This window comes from Garra rufa, chromosome 22 (genome assembly GCF_049309525.1).
Source record: "Garra rufa chromosome 22, GarRuf1.0, whole genome shotgun sequence".
In the NCBI taxonomy this organism is placed as follows: domain Eukaryota; kingdom Metazoa; phylum Chordata; class Actinopteri; order Cypriniformes; family Cyprinidae; genus Garra; species Garra rufa.
In genome coordinates, this window is record NC_133382.1 from 23,392,945 (window position 1) to 23,411,958 (window position 19,014).

The 19,014-nt window shown below is 37.7% G+C and overlaps 1 protein-coding gene across 1 annotated transcript in view; it reads right to left on the reverse strand.

Annotated features, from left to right (window-relative positions):
- The window catches only part of rhoq (ras homolog family member Q), a 22,735-nt gene extending 5,432 nt beyond the window's left edge, over positions 1-17,303 (reverse strand). Inside the window, exons 1-3 of the mRNA XM_073827737.1 lie at positions 16,811-17,303; positions 16,206-16,264; positions 1,517-1,681 (exon numbers count right to left, since the gene is read on the reverse strand). Of these exons, the coding sequence (XP_073683838.1) occupies positions 1,517-1,681; positions 16,206-16,264; positions 16,811-16,952 (366 nt within the window). The 5' untranslated portion in view covers positions 16,953-17,303. The remainder of the gene's footprint in view (positions 1-1,516; positions 1,682-16,205; positions 16,265-16,810) is intronic.
- Between the last annotated feature and the right edge of the window lie 1,711 nt (positions 17,304-19,014).

Here is a 19,014-nt window from a genome sequence, read left to right on the forward strand (position 1 = left end):
CATTTTCCTTTGGGCTTTACAGGATTTTGGGTAAATTTGGACAGGGCTCCTTTCTAAATGACCCCGATATAGCTTCCCATTTTAACATTTTTTGTTTTGATAATTATTGACCTACAGAGTCCAGAGAATTGCACTGCAGTGTTTTTTTTCCAGATTGAGTGATAATCTAAGTTCTAAAAAGACACAATATACAATCGTTTACGCCTTATAAAAAAATGCCCTCAGTGGCCGATTTCTTTCAAAGTTCTCACAGACCTTTACACAGTTCTCGCGCCACACCACAACAGGTAAAGTCTGTCAACACTGGACGCGACAAACCGTCCATTGCAAGTCATTTGAACTTTTGTGTGAGCACGTCATAAATAGAATGCGGCAGCAGTTTACTGTCCGGGATTTGTTGTGTCGCGCCCCACCATGCCGCATCCAGTGTAGACAGCACATAAGGTTCTATTACATTTTGCTGAGTTTCGTACAGATCAGCATCCATTAACCTTGTCTGATAGGTGCTCAAAAGTTAATCGGCCAATGGCGGCCATGTTTTTTGAGTTACGCAGATGTTCTTTTAGATGCTTGTTGCACTTTAGACCAAGGCCGTGAGCACTGATTTTCACGTCGATAGGACAAACAGTTGCATAGTTATGGTTTTTATTTTTTATCCCTCTTACAGCACCACCAAGTGGCCATCTCCATAACTTTTTTCACGGGACCTCAGATTCAGCGCTTACATACATGTTGTTTGGCGAAGACATCTCATTCCGTTCAAAAGTTATAGCCATTTTTGTAAAGGTGGCCATGCCCCTTTTGAACGTTTTGGTGTCCCTTCACGAGTCGAAAGTTCTTCTTTTGAATTTTATTGATATTCACTCTGCAGAGAATCTCTGGTTTGGTTCCGATCAGGCAAAAAAGCTAGGATTAGTCCGAAAAGTAGTTTATTTATTTATTTATTTATTTTTATTTAGCCGGGTTCATGATCAAATCTGAGGCACGCATTTTGGTCCGTCGTGAGCCAAGGATGCTGACAACATAAGACACTTGAGCCTGCAAAGAAGCGTTTAAGAGTTTTAAACTATATTGTACTTTTGATCACTGTAGCACCCCCGTCGGGCCAACTGGGGCGAGCCTTGGTGGGAGTACTACCATCCCTCCAAGTTTCAAGTCTCTATGACTTACGGTTTGGTCTGCACGATCAATTTTACGTGGAGACTGCTGATCCTTGGCCATTTTAACAATTACAATAGGGTTTCAGCGCTGTGCGCTTGAACCCCTGATAACCATATTAGCATCCACACCAGCCGCTTGTGATAGCAGGATTGATAAATTATCATTTATCAGTTTAAAAAAAATCATTCTGAAAGTATTTCCAACTAGATTGTTTTTCTAGCGCCTTTATCATTATAGCTGTGGTATGGATGCTGCTATAACGCTGTTATGTTTGAAATGTTTTTTGTTCACATTCAAATCACAGAAAGTATACAGTATATGGAATATTACTGATGCATGTAGCAGGTTTGTGTACCTGAGTGCCGATGAGCAGGTAAGGGACGTTGGGTGCGTACTCCTGCAGCTCAGGGACCCACTCTTCTCTCACGTTCTGGAAGCTGGCTGGATTCACCACAGAGAAGCAAATGAGGAAGACATCTGTCATGGGGTAGGACAGGGGTCGCAGTCGATCATAGTCCTCCTGTCAGAGCAGAGGACACTAGGTAAAAACAAGTCTTGAGCCCTTTTCACTGTTCATCCAATCAGCAATGGTCAAAAACTGTCATCAGAGGCATTTACTTGAGTAAATTACCCTAATATGGCTTTGCTTTGAATCAAAGTGTAATTTCCTTCTCTCCCATTTTTAACTAATAGCTTCCAATGCTGTATTGAGTCCACAAATGCTCTGCAATGGAGCATTATCAACAATCACTTAAGCAGCAACCAGAAATTACGCTGACCCCAATGATCGAGATTAATATGATTTAGATTACGGCTCATGACCCATAAATCCATATTTCATTCAATAGCGTTTCCTCCATCTCTCCATTCGTCCTCTAAAGCAACACAGAGGCAAAGACATGTCCTCTGGAAACCAGAAACCCCAGACGCTACAACAGATAAGCCTGGATTTACAGAGGACATGTGACTGATATTTTTGGGAACTTGTTTTTTCCCTACGTCTATGTGTGTGTGTTTGTGTCTCCACAGGCAGCGTGTGTGTTGGTATGCAATCATCCATGGTTATTCTTTCTAATGAGAGTGTGTCTAAACTATAACAGCATGTGCCTCTGGCCATGCGTTGCAGTATAAACATTACATTTGCGACAGGGAACCATCCTGGGCTTCCAGAAATGAAACCTCAGAAATGTGGAGCCAGTTTCTAAGCTTTAGAGTTTAATTTACCGTGATGCCTCTCATCTTGGAGCACCTTCGCATCTGAACCGCAAGGGACGTTACTAACAACTGCCAACAGAAGATTGCGAGGCAAAAGTACTTCTGCGAACTTGGAGCCCTTCATGATTTCTGAAGCCTTGAGGTGCGGTCAGATTGAAACATCCAAAAAAAAAACTTCCATTGTCTATTTTCAGTAGCATGAAGATGCAGAAGCACAGCTCAAAAAGTAATTTCAAAACAAGCAGGTTTCTTTTGGTCAACATGGTGAATTTGCGTGACTAACTTAAACACAAGTGAAAATCTGTATGGAGAACTGGTTCGCCTCACGCAAAAGGCCAAAACGTGAGGATTCCTTTTGGAATGATTTGATTTTGCTCGTGAAATGTGACCTCACCTTTAAAGGGGACATTGGATGCAAAATTCACTTTTACATGTGTTTGCATAGAAATGTGTCTTAGCAGTGTGGACACAATCACCCTACAATGATAAAAATCCATTCACTCCTTTTTCTTAATCCCCAAAAACCTAAACAGTCTCAATTATCAAGCGTTTTGATTTTCTGAGCAGTATTACGTCATACTCAGGCTCAGGCTTTGCCAACAGCTTCTGAAGGACTAAGCCATATAAGCATATTTTTTTAAAAAAATCCTCAATTGCATTTTGCTCATGTCGAGTAACCACCAAAATACTGAAAGTAGTACATTCCACGGAAATGCATTATTAGACCGTTTTCCAAGGCTGATATATTAAACCCATTTAAAAATCATAATAAAGCATAATGCTATTGTGAATTCACACTACCATTCAGTTTAATAAACATATGTGATATAGGTTTAATATATGCACTTTAATTAATTACATGTGTGTAGGTTACGTAAGTGTGTGTCAGAGTGGCTCTGTTCACAGTAAATGCTGCTCCACACAAACAGCTATCATTTACAGGTGTGGAATGAGTTTGGGTTTATTATAATTTTCATCTGGGAATGCAATGTGCACCATTTCATCAGATTTGTAAGGTAAATCCTTTATAAAACTACACAAAAGCAGGAGAATATGTCAATATCTTTCTAAATATGCTAACTGTTCATTGAGATTTCAAAATAAAAACTCAAACTCTAAGATGACAAGTTTTTATGTCTACATATTCAAGAAATGACTGAGGCTGTAGTATTTCTGTCATAACAAAATGGCCAAATATTAAAGATTAAGTGTACATTTGAAATAAATGTTGTTTAGGTTTACATTAACATGTAAAAACAATTGTCAGGCCATTGGTGCCCTCTACAGTTATTTGTTGTACATTATCTCTATTGTTTATAATGTATTTGAGCAGTTTTGTTCAATAAAGCTATGCGAGTACTTGCTTCTAATACTTTATTTTAACTAATTATTGCCTCATTGCTATTATATGTGTATTTTAAGTAGTGGTGGGCCGTTATCGGCGTTTACGTGCTGCGTTAACGTGAGACTCTTATCGGGCGATTAAAAAAAATAAATATCGCCGTTAATCTATTCTCCAAGTTGGGTTAGGAGCTGGGTCTATTCCACGCAAGCTATGATAACTTTCACCTTGATAGTTTAGCGCGGATGTATACCTAGCCGAATTGCACTGTAGGGGGCGAGAACGAGTTTTCGACCAAAAATATCTCCCATGCAGAGGATTAAAGTTAAGCGAAAGTGCCGATCCCGATCTACATATGTGTCTATGTTCGTGCAAATCGTTCCTGATGCAGCTTCACCCACAGCAGAAGTGAGTATAAGGGTTTTCATGCATCTTTGCAAACGGCCTTTCTTAATAATGTGCTTGTTGGCAAGTTTCGTCGTTAAACGCGGCTAAAGTAAACATTACGGCTCATAATCCCACAGCAGAGAGGGGCGGGGTGAGCAGAGCTCATTTGCATTAAAATGGCCCATGCAATAAAATGAGTAGATTTTTTGCAGAGCTGATTTTGACGGTTTTTTTACACTACTATTGAGAATTTTTTAACCAAAGTATATTATAGACTTTTCATTAAGACCCTAAAGAATCATATGAACTTGTAGAAAATGGGCATCCGATGACCCCTTTAAGTTGTCAATGCTGACAAATGATCATGGTATAAGCGGGATAATCCACGGCTAGCTGTGCATTAAACAAATGTAATGCACTCTGCGGAGGAGTCTTTTAATTTGTGTAATGCACAGCTAGCCATGGATTATTCCTCATCTATAAAGCAGCTGTCCAGAGTGTTAATGTTTTTACTCATCATGTCTGACTCTAACTGGAGAAGATTTCCATGTCAAAGAAGGCGGAGCCCCAGAGCACACCATCCTATTTACATAAGTCATTACTATGGACCAATGGAACCTGGAAGGTGTTACCAGCTGGAGGGAACTTTTCTGGAGAGTTCACTTTGACAAGCTGTTTTGAACTTTTGAAACAAAATCCAAACAAATTCATTTTGGCCTAATTTTGTTTAAAATGACATCCCACCAGTTTGTTCTTCAAATTAGCTTGAAGTATACCAGGGCCTTTAGGGTGGATCATAAGAAAGTTTAGGAAAGCTCGCTTTGAGCAACGTCAAGCACACACACTCTCATTACACACAACACAACCCAGCCAGACAGGCGCTCATCCATCAAGAAGATTGGCGAGCGATATAAACCTTCTGTTTTTACTTGCAACTGTCAATGTTTCAAGGCCAAATGTGGCGTTCTGTGCCTCAGATATGAACCTGCGATATATAGCCTTAAGAATTACAGCCCAAAACAGTTTGCTTCTGCTGTTGGGAGACCGCCCTTTTTCTTGCCACAGGACAAATCATGATTTGTTGCGACGTAACCTGACAAAACAAAGTTGAGCAGGTGCATCTGTGGTGTAAGTGAGAGTGTTGTGTGAGTAGTGTGTGTTGGCCCTGCGGGGCAGCAGCGTTATAAATACACTCGCTGCCCATCCTCTGGTCTGTTCAAACATTCTACAGGGGGCAGGGTGGGAGGGATGGTATTATTTACAGCTGCCCTTTGCCAAAACTGAATGTAGAATAAGCTAGCACACCATACACCCACATCTCCAGCATATCTCCTGCTACCTCCAGAGAAAACACATTTAACACAAATGTATGTCCTTGTTGGGGAGTCGCTAATGAAATGTTAAATGATACTAACTTAAAAAGGTGAAATTACTACACACGCACACACAAAACCACATTTTTTATTAATATACATAATTTTTTAATTTTATAATAATGTTGAGGATCTAGAATATTGGCTGCTGACAATTCAGCTTTAGAATCACAGGAATAATTTGTAATAAAATAGTTATAATTTTAAATTGTAATAATATTTCGCAATATTACTGATTTCACAGTACTTCTGATCAAATAAATGTAGCCTTATCAAACAAAGTATCTGCTGTTCAAAAGACTGGGATCAGCAAGAATTTTAATGATTTTTATAGACTCCTTTTAAAAAAATCATCAAAAAAGGCCTTCACTCCAGAAAATATTCTAATATGCTGATTTATTATCTATGTTGGCAACAGTTTTTTTTTTAAACCCTGTGATACTTTTTTAATTCTTTGATGAATAAATTAAAAAGAACAGCATTTATTCAAATTAGAAATATTTTCTAACATTTTAAGTCTTTACTATCAATTTCGATCAATTTGACACATCCCTGCTGAATAAAAATGTTCATTTATTTCAAGAAAAGAAAAAAAAAAAATTAACTGACACCAAACTTTAGAATTGTATTTTAAATAAATGCTGTTCTTGTTAATGTTTTATTCATCATAGAATCCTGAAAAAAATATCACAGATTCGAAAAAATAAATTAAGTGGCACAACTGTTTCCAACCTTGATAATAAATCAGCATATTAGAATGATTTCTGAAGGATCATGTGATGCTGAAGACAGGCGTAATGATGCTGAAAATTCAGCCTTGAATCACAGGAATAAAGTCTATTTTAAAGTATATTAAAATAGAAAAACACTATTTTAAATTGCAATAAAATTTCATAATAGTATGAAATGTAATTTTATTTATATATAATTGTTTATGTACAGAAATGTAAAGATATGCACATAAATGTATATAGAAAATCTAAAAATTTTACAGTTTGACAGTAGAAAAATTACATTGAAACTTTAGCTTTTAAAGCTACAAGCTCTTCCCGTATTTCCACAATACTGGTTAGCATTAAAAACTCAGCTAAGCTGAAACAGGCTGCTTTACTGGCTTCTAATAGGGTTAAAATACATTTTAAATTGTGTTCTGTGAAAACCAGTTGATTAAATAGGTTTTTTATATTAGTGCTTCATTCCCTTGAAAACGCCCAGTGACGGCTTATCACGATTCAGAGCTTGTTAATAATGAAATATGTGACATTTCTGTAGAAAGCGCGTATGTGTGTGTGTATACCTGTGTGTGCGTGAGCGCCCTGCTCTTTTGAGAGCTGAGGGAAATGGATTGAAAAACGCAAGACAGCAGTCTAATGCAGTGAACCTGGAAACACCCTTCTCTGCTGCCTGCTGCCGTCATTACCATACAGCTCTCCCTCCAGCTGATACCACTGACAACAGACAGCCTCTGAATGCACGCATTTCTCCTGGAGTATGAACACACTGACAATACAGTCAATTGTACACAGTCTCTGCTCCACACATAGTACTGTATAAGACAACTCCAGCCTCTGTCCTTCTTGTTTCTTACAAAAGCAAATATCTGATATGGGATGGAGGAGGACTATCAGGCATGTTTTCTGTATGACATGCCTAGTCACTGTCCTTTACTTGCTACAGACATCAGAATTAGATATTCCTTCAATCTCCCTAACACACACACACTTTAAATGTTTGTGTGTTGGAGTCTACATAAAATAAAAATACTATTTTATACTGAAATACATGGGCCATTCTACAGAATTGGTGCAAACTGCTGTCTAAAAAACACATTTAAAAAGCACTTAAAGGGATAGTTCACCCAATTCTTTTTTTTTTTTTTGATGTTTATCTGCTTACCCCCAGGGCATCCAAGATGTAGGTGACATTGTTTCTTCAGTAGAACACAAACTGGGATTTTTAACTCAAACCGTTGCAGTCTGTTAGTCATATTATGGCAGTGAATGGGCACCAAACCTTTGAAAGTTAAAAAAAAAAAAAAAATGCACAGAGAAATCCAAATAAAACCCTGCGGCTCGTGGCGATACACTCATGTCCTAAGACACAAAACGATCAGTTTTTGCAATTAACTGAACAGTATTTATATAATTTCTCATTGTTTACACATTGCACAGAGATTGTGGGTATTCAAAATAGTAATTACTTGTGCTTTTCCTGATTGTTCAAACCGATTTAAAGCTAAAAGATTCAATTTTCTCGCGCAAACTCATCCGGGACTGCTGATTTTTTACCGATTTCCCCTTCCGGCGCTTACGTATACTATGCCAGAGCGCGTACACAAGTAACGCACCTGATGCTGAGAGCGTGCTCAGGACAGTTGTGTATCAAAGGTAAAAAATTATATAAATACTGTTCAGTTTCTCGCAAAAACCAATCTTTTTGTGTCTTAGGACATCAATGTATCGTCACAAGCCGCAGGGTTTAATTTGGATTTGTCTGTGCATGTTTTTTTTTTACTTCCAAAGGTTTGGTGCCCATTCACTGCCATTATATGACTAACAGACTGCAACGGTTTGAGTTAAAAATCTTCGTATTCTACTGAATAATCAAAGTCACCTACATCTTGGATGCCCTGGGGGTAAGCAGATAAACATCAAATTTTCATTTTTGGGTGAACCATCCCTTTAAGAATTAAAATCTTAGATGTTTACTAAGATCCTTCTATTATCTACTGAAACCCACAATAATGTTTAAAATATCAGTAAGTTAATATGTATAAAATCATTTATTGGGTACTTTTTTAACCTAACCCCTAAATTTCAACTTGATTTTTTTTACCTTTTCATTGTTTTAAAAAATAGCTTTTGGATTTGTGAAGTTCAAAAAAAAACAAAAAAACAGTAATTATATTTTCTTTGTAAATCGTGAAACTTCATGTTAAAAAAAAAAAAAAAAAAAAAAAGTGTCCCACATTTTTCACGTCACTACTGAAAAAGTGTATGTTTTAGTCTATTGGCTGAGACTGCTTTTAATTACACCCCTACATTTAATGATTAGGAACTATTCGTGTGCCCCTCTCTCATTTCTTTACGGAACGTCACTACCGAACACCATTCGTCTATAATTAAGCACTGGTTTTTGGGAGTTATTCCATAACATTTAGTTGTTTTTATGTGTGTACAAATGTACAGAACTGTGCTAGATAACCATGTGCTGATTAGCATCTTTGAGCTAGGTAAAATTGTCACTACCAAAACTGTCACTACTGAACATTTTGTGAAGTTTCGGTAGTGACATCTTGTTTTTTGGGGGGGTGTTATTCTCTAAAATTGTCACTACCGAAACAGTCACGACCAAAACATGTCACCATTGTTTCGGTAGTGACAAAAGGGAACACATAATCCTTTATTTGGGGCAAATAAACAAAATTTTAGTACAGTTTTGCAGATTTCAGTATGTTTTAGTAGTGTTTTAGTAGTATGTGGGTTAAAATTCTATAATGTGATGTGGTTGCTACCAAAATATTACTGTCATTACCGAAAATGTGCTGTCACTAACGAAACATGGGATGATTTATCAAAAATTAAGTATAATGAATTATCAACTAAGATGTTATGATAGTGTTTGGTTTAATATATATATATATATATACACACACTTTTAAATGTTTTTTAATGACGTATCTTATTCTCACCAAGGCAGCATTTTTTTGATCAAAAGCACAGTACAAACTATTTTTTTGCTAAATATTATTACAATTTAAACTGTCATTTATTCCTGTGATGGCAAAGCTGTATTTTCAGCAGTCTTTAGTGTCACACGATCCTTAAGAAACCATTCTAATATGCTGATTTGGTGCTCAATAAATATTTCCCCCTTATTCTTATTACTCAATACATTGTATAATATATGTTTCATATCAGCACCAGTCAGCATTTATTGAAATTTATGCTACACTGTATTGTGTTTCAATCGTAGTCTAGCTTTTATTGCAGCATAATTTACAACACGGCTAATAAAGCAAGCATCTATCCATCCATCACTCTGAGTGCAATTGCCTTGCCCTTTTCTCTTCCCTCGCCCCTTGTCTTTCAGATCAGATTCCAATCGGTCTGTCTGTACAGTCCTCCTGAAAGATTCCCACAGTCACACAGATGAGTTGAGAGAGACCAATATGGTAGAGAGAGAAAGAGTGTTTTTACACTGATGTTCTTATGAAACATTTATCTCCAGAGCCCCCTGCTCTCCATTTACTGCATGTGTGCATGTCTTCCTGTACTCTTAATTCGATCAGATTTAAACAGTTTGTGTGTGTGAGTAACTATACATTCTGAAATCTGTCTTTGTTTGTCAGACTTCTCTATAATAAGTACATAAACACGTTAGGTTATCTGTATGGATTTGCTGTGGTGAAATAAGTGGGTCAATCTGCAGTTGATAGTCTCTTTGCTGTTAGCACCTCACTTCTTACATAAGACAACAGGAATCAGAGGGAGAGATTGAAAAAGCAGCAAACTAAAATTACCCACGAGGCCCACTTATGCAAGTTGAACAAGAATAAAAGTGGAAAAGAAATGGTTGGGTGATTTTCCACAGAAAGCTTTCTATTCAGAATGTATTCAGCAAGAAGGACACTTGAGGAAGAGAAGGAGATGAAGAAAGAAAGAGGCTCCTGTGCTTTTATCCAAAGAGAATAATTCATGGCTGTGTTTACTCAGACGATGCAGATTAATTGAAGCTTGCTGTGCTGTACAGCGAATAAACACACACACACACACACACACACACACACACACACACACACACACACACACACACACACACACACACACACACACACACACACACACACACACACACACACACACACACACACACACACACACACACACACACACACACACACACACACACACACACACACACACACACACACACACACACACACACACACACACACAGGCGGATTACTCAACCCAGATGAAGCTCAGTCAGGTCTTTGCTCTCACAGTTCCTCCAGGAGCTGAATTGGATTGGGACTACATGTTCTTAACCAACCAAGACAAATGTGGTTGGCAAGGATCCACAGTATTTCAGTGACCTTATTGGTCTCAGTCTGCTGCTATGATCCTGAAAGTGGCTGCACGTTTGCTCTCACTCCATTGGCTCCCTGTAACTGCCAGGCCAGCATCAAATTCAATGCTCGGATCTGGCATTTGTGACTGACTCTGGAACAGCATTCTCCTACTTTACCACACTCCTACAGGTCTATGCTCTCTCCCGTCCTCTGAGGTCAGTAACTGAGCCGTGCCTGGTGGTACCATCACAATGACACGTTCATTTACAAGAGCCTTCACTCTCTCAATATGTTATACCTGATATGCTGAGACCAAAACAACCTGTCAGTGTTCATTTTGACAAAAAACTTGACACTTCTGTAGTTATATAGTGTACAAAAACCGGCAGAAAATGTAAAGCTGCGATTTTCTAGGCCGATAAGATTAGGAACTACACTCCCATTCCGGTGTAATAGTCAAGGAAGTTTGCTGCCGCAACATGGCCGAAGCAGGCGCAGTAATATCACACAGCACCTGAAATTAGTTTCCAGCTAGGCTTTTTAGTACACAATATAATTACAGAAGAGTCAGGTTTTAAATAGGAGAAATGTGACCCTGGACCACAAAACCAGTCATAAGGTTAAATTTTACAAAACTGAGATGTATACATCATATGAAAGCTCAAATAAGCTTCTATTGATGTATGGTTTGTTAGGATAGGACAATATTTGGCCGAGATACATCTATTTGAAAATCTGGAATCTGAGGGTGCAAAAAAATCAAAATACTGAGAAAATCACCTTTAAAGTTGTCCAAATTAAGTTCTTAACAATGCATATTACTAATCAAAAATTACATTTTGATATATTTATAGTATGAATTTTACAAAAAATCTTCATGGAACATGATCTTTACTTAATTTCCTAATGATTTTTGGCATAAAAGAAAAATCAATAATTTTGACCCATACAATGTATTTTTGGCTATTGCTACAAATATACCCCAGCGACTTAAGACTGGTTTTGTGGTCCAGGGTCACAAATATCGAAACTCGTTGGTCGTTTTTGAACGCGATGCTATTGATCTAATAGGATTCAATGATCTATGCTAAGCTATAAGCTTTATAACAACTTGTTTACCACATTCTTCATTTTTTTCAAGCAGGCATGTTTATTTATATAAATACATTTACAAAATCTTTATTAGGGCTACTAAAGTGATTCAGTCAAGAGCAGTGCGTGATTTTCTTTCTTTTGTTGCTTGATTAACATCATTGCCACAAACAACAACAACAACAACTAATTTGTCCCTTTAAAACTGAATGCATGGATGCAATGTACTGATACATGTCCGATATTCTCCCAACTGTTTGCGTTCACATAAGACGTAACCGAGTGTGTTTATGTGAATACTCATCAGAATTCACAATTCGACAATCATTTTGAGTGTATTTCACCCCAAATTGAGCTCTCTTTTGTGTCGTCAAATTTATTAGGGCTTCCAACTCTCACGCATTTAGCGTGAGACTCACGCAATGACACTTTTCACACGCTCTCACGCCACACATTTATTTTCTCACGCAGTCAAAATCACCCTTAGTTAAAACTGTGATAATAAGATATGAATAAAATAGAACTTGTACATACCCTGTACAAGCAGCAATGTTTCCTGAGTGATAATGAATGAAGGATTTATTTTCAAATGGGAGAAAAATATAATTTTCCAAAACAGATGTTTAAGCAATGCAGAATAATAGATTAATAGATAAATGTTTGATAAATGACTAGCCTAAATCTTGCAAGTCTTTCACTGTACATTATTTTACATCATTTTTTATAATAAAAACACAGTATGAAATAATGTCCAGATGTCAAACAAAACTCTGCTGACAGGTGTTTTATGTTAAAATGATAAAATCTAATTTAAATTAAAAAAAAACTGCTCGTTACATGTGTGCAGCATTTTTGTTTGTATTGTGATTAAAATGCAGTGTTTGGTTCTAATTTTCTAATTTTTATTGAGATTTTGAGGTCCAAAAAAGTGCATCCATCCATCATAAAAAGTAATCCACATGGCTCCAGGGGGTTAATAAAGGCCTTCTGAAGCAAATCGATGCGTCTGTGTAGGAAAAATATCCATATTAAAATTGCACAAACTGTAATCTCTAGCTCCCGCTAACTGTCATACCCATGTTCATGAGAAAGTGGCGTTCCAGTGGATGATGCTAACCCTAACCACGTTTTGTTAACAGCAAAGGAAAACCAGTTTCCTCTTGGCTTACAGCGAAAATCCTCCACCATTTTTCTTTACAAATCCTCGTTTTGTACTTCTTATTCATGACCAGTGTTTTGTTTTGCTCTTTACTATGCCTGCATCCTACATTATCCACTGGAACGCCACTCTCAAGTGAACAAGTATACGACAGTTAGCTAGAGATCATAGTTTATAAAGCTTTTAATATGGATATTTTTCTTACACAAATGCATCGATTTGCTTCACAAGGCTTTTATTAACCCCTTGGAGCTGTGGGGAGCACTTTTTATGATGGATGGATGCACTTTATTGGACTTCGAAATCTTAACACCCATTCACTGCCATTATAAAACTTAAAAGAGCCAGGCCATTTTTTTAACTTAACTCCGATTGCAATAATCTGAAATAAGAAAGTCATATACAACTAGGATGACTTGAGGGTGAAAATAAATCATGGGGTAATTTTCATTTTTGGGTGAACTAGTTACATAAAATAAAAGAGTGTGCTAAAGAATAACCTTAATTATCATAAGACAATTTTTCATTCAGTGTACGAATAGTGTGCTTTTCCAGGCTTGTCTTCACTAATAAAAGACTAATTTGTCTTTGTGACTCGAACTCAATGCTCTTTTTTATTCCAGAAATAGAATTCAAAGCAGTTGAGAATAAAAGGAACATATTATGTGAGCACTTTAAAACAAAACTTCCTATGGTTCAAAATCCCTTCTAGTTATCAGCCTGGTCATGAGTAAGCCTGAGCCCCAAAAGGGGCAAAAGGCAGTCGGGTACTCAGGGTGGGAGGTTTTCCTTGATTGAACAAAGCAATGCAAACTGCAGCTGTACTTCACATCTGGGGCCCAGTTCCTTCTCTGAGGCTCATTAAGAGCCTGTCAACTCAAAGCCATGTTAAAACATCACCTCAGTGAAGAAAGAAGGACTGAGAGTAGAGGACAAAAGGTCAAGATTAGATGGTTGAGATTGAGCTGTGAGACAGATGCCAACATCTGAGAGGTTGCCCCTTTACTGACACTAGCCAGCTTACTCTCTGACTCCTCCTGAGGCAATTAGTATGTCAGGACCAATCAGACAGAGAGACAGTGAAGGCATCCAACAGACATACATCTGCTTATGAGCCAAGCGACGCCCTCCTTCTTAGAAACCACAAGCCTGAAACTATTTTTAACATACTAAAATAGAACGAACACCTGCCTATTTTTCCAATATCGATACTCTTTATTCACTGCACAAACTCATCGCTCCTTTCTCTCCTCCCAGTGAGGTTAGAAATCATATGGCATTGGAGCACACACTCATTAACACACATGTCCGAGAAGGGCAAGTCACCCTTTGTCATACAAAGGGAATTCTGATGAGGTCCTTTATCTAGTCAACGCAGAAGGGAATGCATATGGAATATATAAATTGGAAAATTCCAGTCAAACACATTATAATACTAATGGAAAAAAATGTAATTATAGATGTCAGATGTTTAAAAGTGCAAATAGCTGATTAGTTTGGACACAATTTTCATGCGCCATGGTACTCTCATGAACTCACATCAAAGACTGACACGGAAGACAAGAAATTGTTGAATAAAGTTGCCATTTTTGTTTTCTTTGCACACAAAAGGTCTTCTCGTAGCTCAGAAAATTAACTAATGTCACATGGACTATTTTAACAATGTCCTTACTACCTTTCTGGGCCTTGAAAGTTTCAGTTGCATTGCTGTCTATGCAGGGTTAGAAAGCTTTTGGATTTCATCAAAAATTTCCTAATTTGTTTTTCGAAGATGAATGAAGGTTTTAGGAGTTTGGAACGACATGAGGGTGAGTAATTAATGACAGAATTTTCTTTTTTTTTTTTGGGTGAACTGCTTCTTAAAAAACATCAGCTTTGAATTTAACCCTCTTTCCAGTTCTCCAGTAAACGAATCCTCTTGATCAAGTGATCGTCATGGTTTCTGTACGGTTCTAACTGGTGCCAGCTGTGGAGAGAGAGTGCACGTTGGGAGAGTTTTCTGTGTTTGAACTGCCTCGGATCTAATCCCCACCACTTGGCCCTCAGTGACACTTCTACACATCTGGCCCACTACTCACATTCTTTGTCTTTTTAAAGGACGACACTCAATAGAAAAAAAGCCAACCGTGTCAGATGCACTACTCCACTATGTCTACGAACTAAGAACTTCAAAGTGGATTTCATAGATCTCATGGACTTGGTATGTCCTGAAGTTCTGGCAATCATTTTGTGTGCTTCATGATCATCATTCAAACAGCACTGAAAATACGAGGATATAGATATCATATCTGAATGAAACACTACGCACACTAATCCTACATTGCAAATGACTCTGATGTCTTTATTTGAACAGACTGGAATGTTAATTGAAATCAGCCATCTTCAAATGTTCAAACAGAAGAGCAAAGAAAGTTTCACTAGACTTTAAATCCATAGAATAAACAAATCATCAGAGATCAAAGACAGATATTCAGCTTTCAGATTTTTTTAACAGTTTCACTCGATACTGCTTCTGCATAATTGGGCTTGGGCGTAAAGGCATCAAGCTCAGAGTTCAGTCTACATTTACAGCTACTTTAATAGATCCACACATGTACAAACACATAGTTTGGTGTCATGAGAAGAACCTTAAAAGGTTAATAAGTTGAGTTTTACCGTTTTGAAATCCATTCAGCCGTTCTCCTGTTCTGGCGATATCACTTTTAGCATAGCTTAGCATAGATCATTGAATCCTATTAGACCAATAGCATCACGTTCAAAAATGACCAACGAGTTTCGATATTTGTCCTATTTAAAACTTGACTCTTCTGTAGTTATATCGTGTACTAAGACCGGTGGAAATGCAAAGCTTCAATTTTCTAGGCTGATAAGATTAGGAACTACACTCCCATTCCGGCGTAATAGTCAAGGAAGTTTGCTGCCGTAATATGGCCGAAGCAGGAGCAGTAATACCACGCAGCACATGTGCAAATGCTAAACTAGCTGGGAACTCATTTCTGATAATACTCCGCCTGCTTCGGCCATATTACGGCAGCAAACTTCCTTGACTATTGAGTTCAGCAGTCGCTTAGAATCTGTAATCTCACACTTAATATGACTTTCTTTATTCTCATAGTTATTTGACTTTCTTTATTCTGTGGAACACTAAAGGAAAAGTTAAACATAATTAAGAAGTTCCACAGAAAAAAAGTAAATCTTAAAGTTTTTGAACGACCTGAGCTGAAGTAAATGATGACATATGACATTTCTGGATGAATTCTGTCTTTAAATCACTTGCATACAATGCCAAGAAGTCTCTGAATGCATCTGAACAGGCCACCGTGTACTTTGCTTGAATCGATCGAGTTACTATTGCTAATGAAAAGGCCTCAGGCCAATGAGAGAGAAATGGTTTAACCCTACCTGACCCGCAGTGTCATATAGCCCCAGCAGGTACTGTTTTCCCCCAACCGTCACACTCACTGAAAACAAAATCACAAATTATTAGTTTAAATAGGGGACTGAAATTCTCATCTGAAATTAAGGCTGTTGGTCATGTTTTAGTTATTTCTGAAAAGGTGAAAGAATAATGTAAATGAATATTATTTTCTGATCTAGTGAAAGAGGAATGCAGTTTATTGAAATGTACTTCTAATGAAAGACGTACTCAATTTAGTTGTTTATTTCAAAACATTTAAGAGAGGAATGCAAATGTGTTTATTTCTGAAGTGAAAGAGGTTTTAATCAGACTGTATTTAGTTCTGATCAAAAGAAAGAGGAATGTAAACAGGGTTTGTTTATTTCTGATCAAGGATGATGAATCGTGGCATAAGGATGCTGATGTGCACCAGTTGCATCCTCAGCCCACAGGTGGTTTCCATTATAGAAACACAAGCGCAACACAATGCAAGTCACTCTGAGGTCTTGCAAATACGACTAAATGAATGTTAAATACATTTATACATCAAACAGACACTGAAATATTAATTCCTATTCATTATGTCGCAGTAATACGCTGGTATGTTTACCTGCATAATGATCAAAGACAGTGGGCACATATTCCTCTGGAAAGGCGTCGTTGGCATAGCTCATCAGCAGACAAGTTTTTCCAACGGCGCCGTCGCCGACGACCACGCATTTCAACATGATGCTGCCGGTTCCGTTTGCCATGACGATAACAAAACACTTGAATTCACCATCTTCAGCTGCTAGAGATATATCCCGCGTTATTAAAGCTCTCTTCAGGCGTCACCACCAGCAGCAGCAGCAGCAGCAGCGCCGCGCTCGGGCTGCAAATACAGCTGAAATGCCATTTCCTCCACCCCGCTTCCCAAATTTGGCAGTGACTGAGGTTTCCCCCTCTCAATACTGGCACACGCCAAGCTTGTGCCGCTTCCGTGAGATGGAAGCAAGCGACAAACTTCGCGTTGTCAAGACATCAACCTGAAAGGCGCGTGCACAACACCATACGCCCTCACCGCTGTCCCACTTTCCCTACTTTCCAACCCCAGTATCACCTCCTCTGACTCTTGAGCCCAACACGGATTGACTTGCGACATAGGCGGGGTATTAACTCTGGATCAAGGGATCTAGTATAAAGACTGGTTATCGTTGTTTAGTGTCTGAATCAACCAAGCATTAAGCAAACCATTATTCTGCATCTTGTGGATGTGCGAGAGTCAGACTAAAAGGCTAAATAACCAATAAAATAGGAGGAACATAATAGTACTAAAGAAAATACCTCAGAAAAATATGATTTGTTGCTATTTTCCAAACATTTGTGGGCTTATCGTACAATTGCATTAATATATTGTAGAGATTATTTTCTTAATATTGATTATTAGAATTAGTGAATATGTAGGAGTTTAAATACTGTGGTTTAGGTTAAACATTATATATGTTTTTAACAACTGCTTTGATAACATTAGAACTATTTAACACTGTATTCTGACAGCAATTCTTTGATTAAACCTGTACTCGACTCGATTCCATTTGCTAAATCGGTTTAGGATTTAATATTCGTCTTTTTAAGTTGATCATTTGTTGCTATCATATTCATAAGTAAGAGTCATCTTTTTCGTTTCTGCACTTTCTAGATGATCCCTAACACCTGATCGCAGTCCAATCAGCTGGAAGCGGGCAGGCTGGTCAAGGATGCGCTGCTGTATCACTTTTGACAGCTACTGCAGGAGTCATGTGACCAAACAATTACCTCATACCTTGTGAGCGGGTGTGTGCTCTGTGTATATGGATTTGTGTGGGCGCGCACCAATAAAACGGTGTGGTGCAGGCGCGCCCATTCGCTTTGACATCACTGTGTCCGTGCAGACTCTCTTGTCAGATACTTGGTTACATTTGGGTTTTTTTGTATGTAGAAAAAAATATTGGGGAAAATACGAAAAAATAGGCTACCAGAAAACCACCATATTAGTTTATTTAAATATTTAGCAGTTAATGAAGGATTTATTTTTTTTTTTACCATTGTTAAGCTATTTGTTGCATGTCATTCAAAACTGGGAGTTTAATGATTCGTGTCACAATAATTGTATAGTTCAAACTTATTAATCAACATTTTCAGCAAGACCTTACACTTATATATTTAGATGTCATAATACAAATCATTCCTATAGCAGTAAATACGGCCAGATGTAAATATGATTTGGTAATAACTTTTATTCAGATATAAATGTGAAAAGTTTCTGAACCACTGAAATGTGGTATTGTGGTATTACATCTGACTGAACTAATAAGAAGCGTTTTAAGGGATTATCATGATTATATTTTGACTGACTGGGTCACTGTGTCATTTCTTTAAAGGTACACAGAGTTTTTTTTTTTTCTCTCTCTCTCTCTTGGTGGGCCAATATCCAGCAGTTCAGCTTTAACCAGTTCCAACACACTTGCCTGGAGGTCTCTAGTGAGTCTGAAGATCTTGATTAATGGGTTCAGCTGTGTTTAGTAAGGGTTGGAGCTAAACTCTGCAGGATAGTGGCCACCAAGGAACAGGTTTGGACTATAGATATGTAGGCCTATACGTAGAGGACACATTCGAACACTCTAGACATGTTAGACATCTTGAAACGACCAATGTGTTGTCACTCATATTGAGTTTTCCAAGATGCCACAACATTAGAATGAGATAATCATTCACAGTTGAGAATGTTGATGTCATGTTAGCCTATGTCTTCATACTGATACTGTTTATAAAGGCATAGAGGATGATATATTTAGC